This window comes from Centruroides sculpturatus, unplaced genomic scaffold (genome assembly GCF_000671375.1).
Source record: "Centruroides sculpturatus isolate CEXI.00-Female unplaced genomic scaffold, Cexi_2.0 scaffold1926, whole genome shotgun sequence".
Taxonomy (NCBI): Eukaryota; Metazoa; Arthropoda; class Arachnida; order Scorpiones; family Buthidae; genus Centruroides; species Centruroides sculpturatus.
The window spans coordinates 38580-49607 of NW_019386104.1; the positions used below are offsets into that span (position 1 = coordinate 38580).

General features: G+C 29.8%; 1 protein-coding gene across 1 annotated transcript; it reads right to left on the reverse strand.

The window, feature by feature from the left end:
- Positions 1-7431: 7431 nt before the first annotated feature.
- Positions 7432-8933, reverse strand: LOC111613596 (A disintegrin and metalloproteinase with thrombospondin motifs 18-like). The gene is made up of 4 exons (XM_023354951.1): positions 8722-8933; positions 8336-8464; positions 8100-8253; positions 7432-7458 (listed from the first exon to the last, which is right to left on the reverse strand). Exons 1-4 carry the CDS (start codon positions 8811-8813, stop codon positions 7432-7434), a joined length of 402 nt encoding a protein of 133 aa, XP_023210719.1. The 5' UTR covers positions 8814-8933.
- Between the last annotated feature and the right edge of the window lie 2095 nt (positions 8934-11028).

The following is an 11028-nucleotide window of genomic DNA, read 5'->3' on the forward strand; positions in this document are numbered from 1 at the left end:
GTTTCAAACTGTATTTATTTAAGTAATATACAATTAAAGCATACGAAATAATGAAAATGTATGAAGTTCTTTCATCTATTCAGGAAGAAAAAAAATTATATAATTTAAATCTGTCTCCAACATAGATGTTAACTAAGCTTTTAACTTTACAGTTTCCACCCTATAATTATAATTATTGATAAGATTAACATTTAAACTCGTCCATATTTTAACAGAGTTTGAGGTTTCAAAATATATTTTATAAAGCTTCGATTAAGACCATTTCAAATTCGAAATCAATCCGATCATTCTCTAAGATAAAAGAATAAAATAAATGCAGGTGGATCCTCTTCAAAGAGAGGGTAAAAAAAAATGGTTTCCACCCCTGGGTGAATGTAATCAGTTCCATTAATACCTGTCAGATGACAACGGTTGTCGATAGGGTCGAGTCAATGTCATCCATGTGGGACATGTCCATCCAGCTGGCTATCCAGCCATGATAGATAGAGGCGCACAGTCGGCGGCATTCAAATCAGCCAGTTCCACTATGTCAGACGGGAAGCTGTAATATCTCACCATCCCCATGCGAACAATGGAGACTTAATCGGCCAAGCCAAATGCCAAACCACGACTTTAATGAATTGCAAAACGTGTACCGCATACTTAGAATATTGGCGTTCGGTAGGGCGGATCACCGCATCACATCAATGTCCAATGACAACCGAAAATATTTCTTACCATCATTTTCCAATGCTCTTCACACAACTACATAACCCTATGAATGTTGTGTCTATGGCTTTTTTTTTTCCTTTTTTTTTTTCTTTCGTAAATGGAAATCGGTGTTAGGCCGGTCTGGCTGGATGTGTGTGTGGTGTAGACCCTATTTCTGTCTCCACGTCATCCATTCATCAGTGACAATGATAACAGTACTTGTCTTGCCGTTGCCACCCACGTTGGGTTAAAGTTTTTTCTCTTTCTTCTTGTCTGATGTCAGCTGTAAACCCTGACTGTCTTTCTTCCCAGTTGACAGGTAGACGTTAGGTGTTCTCTACCAAGGAACAACAGATGGTTGATGATCGTCAAGATTGCGATAAAGTACGGACATTGAATATTAATTTTCTTTAATCATTTCGGATGTTTTAATACCGTTAAAAACTTTTATGACACGAGGAAAATTTTACGCGCATTTTAACGATAATCGCTTATTGAAATTTTAAAAATTTTAATTATATATATTAAAAAAAATCAACTTAAACTATTAATTGCAATTAGACCCATAAATAATTTTTAAAATTAAAATTTATTAAATTAAATCATGAAGAAATGGTGTAGAGAATCTGATTAAAATACAAAAATGTATGAAAAAAAAACAATTACTCGATTTAATAAATAATAAATTATATATATAGGCCTCTATATATTAAATTAAAATTTGATTAACATTTTAAATATTCACATAGATATTTCTATAAGTCGATAATTTAATTTTAAAGATATTTACTATTTTTAATTCCTATATAAGAGCTGCGAATATCGAGCGATTTTTATCACCACTTAAATTTTTTTTTTTTTTAAATTCGGAATTCATTAAAAATAGTCGTTTTTAAAATATTTAATCATTAAAATTCTTTAAATTTAATTTTATATTGTGCTATTAATAATATGTTTAAAAATTTTTTAAAAATTGTATTAAAGAAGATGAGGATGAGAAATGATTGTAAGAGGCAGAGACAGGAAGAAAGTATTAAAAAATAGATATTTAAATAAAATTAAACTTAAAATTTTCGTAAGATTTAAATTATTCAAAAGATATATTTACAATTTAATTAAACAATTAAAATAAAATGCATAATTTTTCAATTTTAAATTTTCCCTATAGCAAAATTACTTTACAAAATGAGAATATTGCGTTAATTATTTAAAATATTCAAATTTAATCACTCGAAACAATCAATATAGATTTAATAACTTACAAAAAAAAAACTTTTTTAACTGATTAAATTCATTTACACCACTTAAAAATAAAACTGATTAACGAAATGAAATTATTTCGTAAGATATAGCACGACTTAAAATATAAAGAATAAATTTCTAAAATTATAAATAAATTTATAAAATTGAAAAAGTATGTATAAACATTAAAAGAAGAAATCTTACTTTGCATTAATAGTGAAAACTTTGTAACTAGTCACAAAAAATAAATGCAAATAAAACAATGAAAATAATAAGACATTTGCAAATATTAGCATCGATATTGCTAATATTTAAGAAAGGATTATCATAATTAATGGTAAATATTATTAAAAGGATAAAACAGTAAGAAAATTAAATGCCAGACAAGTTTAGAAATACAAATTCCCTTTTAAAAACTGTCTTTTTTAATGTTTTAATTACTTATTCTTTTATGACTTAAGACATTTCATCTTAAAATATTAAGTACTATAACAATAATTATAGCATTATAATTTATTAATGACTTATATTTTAAAATATTAAANGTTGTAATTATTTTAATTATTTTTAGTTCCAAACTGATTTTAACCAGTTCTATAGTAAGGTAACATTCCAATAGACAATATGCAAAGCTTTTTTTTCAGTTTACTGCAGTATTTATTACACAAAATGTAAGTAAAGCTTAACATGCCGATCTTGCCCCGATCTCCCCTATATTTAATGCTAAAAATTAATTATAGTGGTAATTTTGAAGATATTTTCTATAGATTTTAAGGGAGGTAACCTAGATGTTTAGATACCACAGAGAGATTTTTAACAAGAGTAGACATACAATTATAGACCAGACCCTCAACCAAGTACAAGATAATTTAAGAATGATAATCGAAGAACTAAGACAATTAATGTGGTTTAAAGAATTAGCTCATCCATAAAAGGAACTAAACATAATTCAACTGCAACAAACTAAATTAAGAAACCATTTTTTTTTATCTCTAGGGGCTTAGAGTAATAACTAGAACTATAGATTCATTAAAAATTCCCTTCACTATCAGTTTTCATCAGCAGATACAACCAAAAACAAAGATCTAATTTCTAGAATAGTCATATATGAAATTACCTGTCGTAGCTAGCGTATAGCTTAAGATAAGCTATAGAATAATGTAGGTATAATTTCGAGCAAGTAGCCTCCATTGTCAGATGAAGGTTAATTTGTTGGTAATGGTATCCATAGACATACGTTACCTTGACACGAAGGACATTAATTTATTCCAAGAGCACGAAAGAGAGGTGGCTATTTATCTGCAGGTAGACTCCCAGAATCGTTTTAACTTACGAGAAAGAAAAAGTTTTTAAAAGGGGTGTGTACTTTTCTATATCATAGAAATAGCTTTTCTTAATTTGTTACATAGTAACTGGTTGTGGCTTTAATTTAAATATAAACTAGCGAGTTTATTGTATAGCGCAGTGGTTTAGAAGGTGGATAGAGAACAGGAACCGGACAGGAAAACAGAAAAAAAAAATAAAAAGTAGGAGTGGAGTAGCGAGTTAGAAGAGACAATGTTGTGGATAAGTGGTAATCCCGTTGTCTGCTAAGACAGATGACACTCTAACCCGTGGTTCCTATCACATCTCGACCATACTACGTTCGGACTGTCATTAGGCTAATGGATCTGTCGCCAGCTGCTACTAATTACATTTAGCATTCAGTTGCGTCTGTACGATTTCGGCTAAATTAATATGACTTCTGTAATTATGTGCTGGAAAATAACAGTTACCACAAGTTGAACAATGAACTTTGGGTTGAGTTTTTTATTAATCCGTTTAAACTCGCAGCACGAGTATTTCGTTCTGTTTTGGCACTTTTTGTCAATTGTTGTCTGTCATCAAAGCCAACTTATCAATAAACATACGCTAGACGCCATTTGTCATTTCCACCTCTTGCCGAGATTTTTCCTCCTCCCTCTTTTATTGGTTGAAAGCGGGTTTGAAGTTTTGTAAAAATTTTTGTAACTTTCCCTAAATACTAATTAAAATTTGTTTCTTTAATGCTTCTGTTGTTGTGATAAGCTCTGGCTGCGGAGACGATACCGACTTGGCGGTAATGAGGGTTGATTTTACTAAAAAAATCCTGGATATTTTGATACAAGTCTAATTCGTTTCTATACTTCATACAACACTTTAACTCATTCTTACAAACATATGTTGGAAAAAGAATTTCTTTAATGGCAAAAATACATTAATTTAATACTCTTAGTGACTTTTATGTTTACACACAAACAACGTTTCGAGTTCATTTTATAGATTCGATATAGCATCTACAGGATGACAGATTGCGAGAGAGAAAAGAAGCGGTTGGTAACAACCATACATCAATGACACTACTCTTTAACGTGCACAGTCATCGACTCAAAGAGACAGAATGTTACTAAATATGTTGTAATTAAAGCGAAATGTGTCGACGTTGTGATTAGACACGGAAGACGAACACAATCTAATCACTGGATCATCGAGCTGTGACGTAGAACTGCGGGTGGGTTGAACAGTGGTGTCACCAAAGAAAAACCGGACAAGAAAGAAAGAAGTAAGACAAAAAAACAAAATAAAAAAAAAAGTCAGAGCTCATGAAAAGACAGCTGGCACCATCGTTGTGATCAACTCGTCAATCCCTGATGGCCCTCCGGGTGTGCGGGCTGAAGTCAAACGGTATATCGTTGGACGTTGTTATACACCTCCTCCTCGAACTTGTTAGGTGAAATAGAAGGTCACATTTGGAGATCCTTGTTGATGTTACGCCACCTGATCGAGAATGATTTTCGAAAAGCGGAAAGTTTGCCTTCAAATCGATGTGACAGTTGAGAAATTGGATTGCGATTTTGCAGTTCAACAAAGATTCAAAAAGGAGAATTGTTGGCTCCCAACCATTATTCACTTTATGCCATTTTTGTACCAGAAGCGGATTTCTTCGAAACAATAATACAAATTGGATATATTTTCTTTCTAAATTAATTTACCATCCGAAAAAAATAACGCTTAGACTCCACTATAATATAAGCCGCAACAGCTTAGGCCTACTAAAATCTAGCCCATGGTCTTAAAAAAAAAAGGAAAAAATGGGCCACGCATAGAGAGGCCGAAAATTGGCCTGGCAGATAGTTCTTATCTTTATTCGTCTCTTGCATGAGTAGTTGCGGTTGTCGTGCCTTATCTATTCGTGGCTACATTGAGCTGATCGACTGAAGTCTGTATAAGCTGGCGAATCCCAAAACGTGCGATCCTTTGTTTGCTCTAGCGTTCGGAAGATCGAAAAGCAACCAAAAAGAAAAGAAAAAAAGAAACAACAAAAAATAATAAAGGGAAGAAGAGTTTTAATCTATAAATCTTTCAGGTGATACACCTGGATCCACTGGATAATATGTAAATTATAACGAAAATTTCAGCCAATATTGATTTTATATACTTGATATATATATATTTGTATTTCTAATAAGCCATTCTGTAACTCGTTTCGGTTCATCTGATTTGTGACTTTTAAAATCCGAACCGGGATAACAATAGAAATGGCAGTTTTCGATTCTGTAACTGCGAAGTGTTCGGGAAAAAATATAGACATCGTTCTTTTGTCTGCGAGTTGTAAAGTGACGCCTGAAGTCAATAAAATTTCTTTCTTAAAAGTACAAACGGGTTGTGACTTTTGTATATAACTCCTTTAGGAACAGTTAAAGAACACCACTGGTATGATACTGTGGAATTTTTATATATATTTTTTTCCCCTCTATTTCCGACAAGATACCTAGCCTTAGTTCCGTTCTCACGTTGTATATCCTGCAGGTGTATGATACACCTGCATCGATTCCGCCGAAAATTTGCTATATTTCCTCTCACCATATTGTCCCTGTTAACACCTGTTTCTCCATTCTTCCGGAGATTAATTCGCGTTCCTCCCAATTCAAATAATTCCGAACGAGTAATTAATTTTCGGAATTTTCAAAATCGATAAACACCGCGTACACACCCATAAAATCTTACCTTATACACAGTACAGTATATAATAATTATTTAAAATTTTCGATTCGTTTCGGAATCATTTTTTAAATATACGAAAATATTTCTCATAAAGAATTAACAAATTCTGTATAAATGATCGAATTTATTATACGCAATTTTTATTATTTTTTTCAATTTTTAATTATTAATTGAAAACGTATGGAGTTTCATAACCGTCAAACCGATTATAAGCTAGCGCCATCTGTCGTTTAATATAAATATTAGAGTTTGAACATGCGGAAAAAATATTGAATATGTCCGATGATTTAACGATTTTAATACACTTATTTTAAATGATAAAGCGTGGATTTTTCGATAAGAACAAATTACGTTAAATTGAAAATATTATTTTCTTAAATTTTTTAAAGTAAATATCAAAGATTTAACTTTGAAAAATATACATTTAAATTTTAACACAAGATATTAAACTCAAAATAACTGTATTGATTTAATATCAGTAAATAAATATTAAATAAACTTGTATAAATATTTAAATTCTATTTGCGTGATAATATTTTTTTTTTTTAAATTTATTCGTTCAAGTTTGGCAGATAAACTTTTATTTCACTTCTTTTTTTTAAAAAAAAAAAAACTTAGATCGGCCGCTTTCAAATTCAACCAGCGGCCTTATAATATCGGATAATTATCAACTTATGACTGATGACAATTAAAATAAAACTTTTCCACGTTCAATCTTCACGTAAGAGAGTCATTAGGTGACAGTTAGACGAGAAAAGGGGATAACTTAATGACTCCTGATGCACAAGACTCGGATCCTCCCAGACCATGTTGTCCAGACTCGGTCTATATTTGACCACTGGCTCACTGTTGTCCTCTTACATTATTTACAGGAACTTCTGGAGTTAACATCATTTTCCTTGTTAGACTTACTAACTTCCGTCCATTATCTAAACCTCATTGGAAATTTTTAGTTGTAAACTTTGGATTTCGTAACCAGGCCGATACTGCAACTGTCAACCTCTTCTAACACAGGCCCAAAACTCCTTGACATCGACTTTCTCTTTGTTAAAATAACAGTCAATGATATATAAACTAAGATTTTTTATTGTGTTTTTTTTTAAAAATTAAAACACCACAAAAACCAATGAAATTTTAAGAAATAGCAAGCCGAACTTACCTTCTCTTTGATTCCTTGCAAAGATAATTTTTACAATAACAAATTGTGGAGTGATTTCGCTCCAAGATAAGTCTTCCAACGGTCTTAAAAGTTATAATTAGTTAGATATTTAAAAGTTTAATTAAATAATTATCAGATCGGTACGATATAATCTGAATATAACATACCAAAGCCGATAATTATAGGAGACACCTCTGCATGTTTTCCTGTTATGACTAAAAACATAAATTATATTTACAGTATCAATCGAGGGAGGGATTCCTATCCTAATCTTCTTTTATATAAATTAATTACAATGACTTTTAATTATTGGGTGGTTACCATTTACAACGATACTCTAATATCTGTTTTTTAAAGATTTTTAATTAAAATATCCAATATAAATTTTTCAGAAGAACTGTACAAATGTATGTAATAATACATCGTATTGTTCATGTTTAAATATGTATAGGCCCTATAGTCTATATATATTTTTATAAACCTATATTTGTGTGTATATATATCCAATTTATCAACAATTTTCTGTTTTAATTCTCACATTCAGCATCTAAAAGCGATTTTAAATCTCACCTGCTTTACTTGAACCATTCAGATAACAATTAATTGTTTAATAAATTAAAGGGATAAACATTTATTTTTTCTCTCTGTGTGTGTACATGTGTTTCTTTACAGTTAAACAAATGGTTCATTTTTAACTTCCTCATTGTTGTTAGAAAAAAAAAATGATTGTTCTAAACAAAATGAATCCTAAGGCTCGATGTTATTTTTAACATTCATCTTCCTATAAGTTTTACATGCACATATTAAATATACTTTACGAGCTTATTTTCAATCTGTTGACCCGAGAATAGTCAATTATATACAGGAAGATATAAAATAAAACTCGAAAAAATTCTTTTCTAGTTTATTTATTTACTTTTATATGTATAATAACAGAAGATAAATACGTTACATTGAGTGAAAGTAAAATGAATACAGTACTTACTTCTGATTCGCCATAATATGCTTTGTATTGCTTCCCATAAAACAATTCGCATTGTACATCAGGTGGATACTTTTCACCTGGTAACTTATTATCCAACGTTAAGTTATATTGTTTGCTGGAAATATTTTTGTATAAGCAAGAAGCTTGTGGTGTTCTGAAATAATTGTTAATCAAAATAACTGTTATTATACAATATTAATTATAGTACATAAAGAGATCTTTTCAATAAAACGAACTTTAAAAACATCTTCAGATAAGAATTACTGCAAGTGGACCAAGTCGTTTTTCCTGCTCCTGCAGATGGTGACATGATATTTTTCGATGAATTGCAGGAATTACTGATCCCATCGTGATCCATAGATAAACTTTAAATTAAGTAATAATTCAATATTTAACGAGACGCAATTAATATACTAACATTAATGTAATAAAAATTGAAATAAATTATCGTTTTTTAATATTCTATACATTGAAAAAGCGACTTCATCACAGATTAACATATAGTATTCTATAGTAAAATATTCTATTACGTAGAATCATCACGTAGAATATTTTTCGAATTTCTCACATTTAATTAACAAGTGTTTATAAATAATTTTACTTTACAAATTTATTAAGTTACCTGTGACCAATTTCATGCGCTACTGTTAAACCTGCGTCAAATCTTTTGCCGCTACTAACAGCACAACTTTCTTCTTCACACATTGAAGACATTGTAGCCACTCCTAATGAGGTAAAACGTTAACTATAACGTGTTAACTTCAAATGTTAGAAAAGTTAATCTTAAAAACTTAAGATACAACATTGCAATTAAATAATTCTTTAGCTGCCCCCTTTTTTTTAATTATCTAAGACTAGTCAATCCATTATCGATATATAATCACGGAGTAGATATTGCACCATATATTTCGTATTTAATTCTTTGCAGATGTTAGGCGTGTACTTAAGCATGTCGAAAGATCTGTTTCTTCTGGCATAAATTTTCATAATAGCTGTATTGACATTTATAATATAAAATGTTTTATTAAAATAGTAGGCCTATATATAAATAACTTTAAATTTGGTGTTAAAAAATTAATTTATTTTTCCGTATTTTTTACTGTATTCTGAAAATTTAGCGTATTTATTCAATAATATTGGCATTACATTTGCAGATTCTTTATGCCATAATGATTATTAAATGAGATACGCTAACGATAAAAGAAACTGGAAATCATTTGAAGATGTCTGCCAGCAATGCTGATAATAATCTGACATTCGGATTACATCATAATATTCTTTTTATAAATCAATTCATGCATATTATTATCTAATTATCTAAAATCTGATTATCTAAAGATAAATGTAGTCGAATACAGTCTTATTAGACTACTGTATAATCAACTACATTTATGTATTAATTACAACTTAAGAAACAGAAATATATCTGTTAATTTATTTCTGATTGATAAATAAATCAGAAATAAATTAACAGATATATTTCTGTTTCTTAATCAACATTAAAATTTGTTCTTTTGTTTGATTCTATTTATATATTTATTGAATAGATGACACAAGAAATAAAATGATTTTTTTTTCCAAAAATTAAGAATGTAATNTTATAAAATCTCTCTCGGTCTTCAGATATCTCTTAAGCTTTCTAAATTTTTAAAAGTTTGCGACATTTTATAAATGTTTTAATATATTAATCTTGACTTTAAATGATGCTAGTAAAATAAATAAACAATGATTAAAACATTTAATATTTTAAAACTGAATCTTTAAACAAATTTAATGATGAAATTAATCATGGAAGATGAAGATGAAGAATGATTATAAGAGGAAACTGCATAAAAATATAAACGTAATGTAGACTTATTAGGATAAAAATAAGCTTATAAATTATTTAAAATGTTATTCTTTTTAATAAATTGATTTATAAATTAGTTATTTAAAGAAAATTTATAATTTTCTAATTTAAAAACTGCATTTTATTACGCTGGATAGATGTGTAATTTTAGCACAAGTTTTAAAGTTTACGAATCGAAAATTCATTGAAAATGTGGAGAAAGAGGCGAGAGTGGTAGTAATAACGTTGAATCACGAATGCATTTGTAGAAGGAGTGAATATCTAGCAACTTTTACACCTATAGGAATCCCTTAGTGAAAGCTTAACCAATCAGGTAGAGTGGATTACGGAGTTTCCTCCGAATCGATTTCTTTCCTTTTCCAATCAGACTGAATTGCAGAGTTTCGTTACCTGTTGACCTCACCGCAACATTACTATGTAAATGCTGTTTATGCGAGAACATAAATCTAAATTAAACACCTTACAATTGACACAGACACTCTAGTTTGGAATGGGGCCATAAATACACTTTACTTGACCCCAATACTGCCTTGATGTTAGCCGTAAATTTACCGTACGACAGAAAATAGCAACTATTTTAAATATTTAATTTTCTTTTTCGCACATCGAATTAGTAATTAGCTATAAAGTGCATACCGATGATGTTCGGGAGCAGGTAGACGGAGCAGAAGAGAAGACCTTGCCGATAATGAATGAATTTTCGTGATAGAAATTGTTCTGTTCCTCCGATATCATCGAAAATTGGAAGATTAACATCATTATACTAGTGATTAATAACTTGAGAGAATGCTAAACTTCGAATTACTAGAGTACAGTTTTTTTACCTCTCCCTCATAGTTGGGAATTTAACGACGGCTTATGAAAGATCGGAGATAAATTTAACATAAGAAAGAAAAAAAGAAACAGCCAATAAATACGTAAAAATAGCAAAATTTCATTAACACATATTGCCAATTTCTTCATTTTTAAAGTCATAATTAGCAATAAGCAATACATAGCAACACTAAATACTTGTTGCTTATTATGGATAGAAAATATCATTATATTAAAACAAACTTTGGCTTATAAACTGGGTGAATC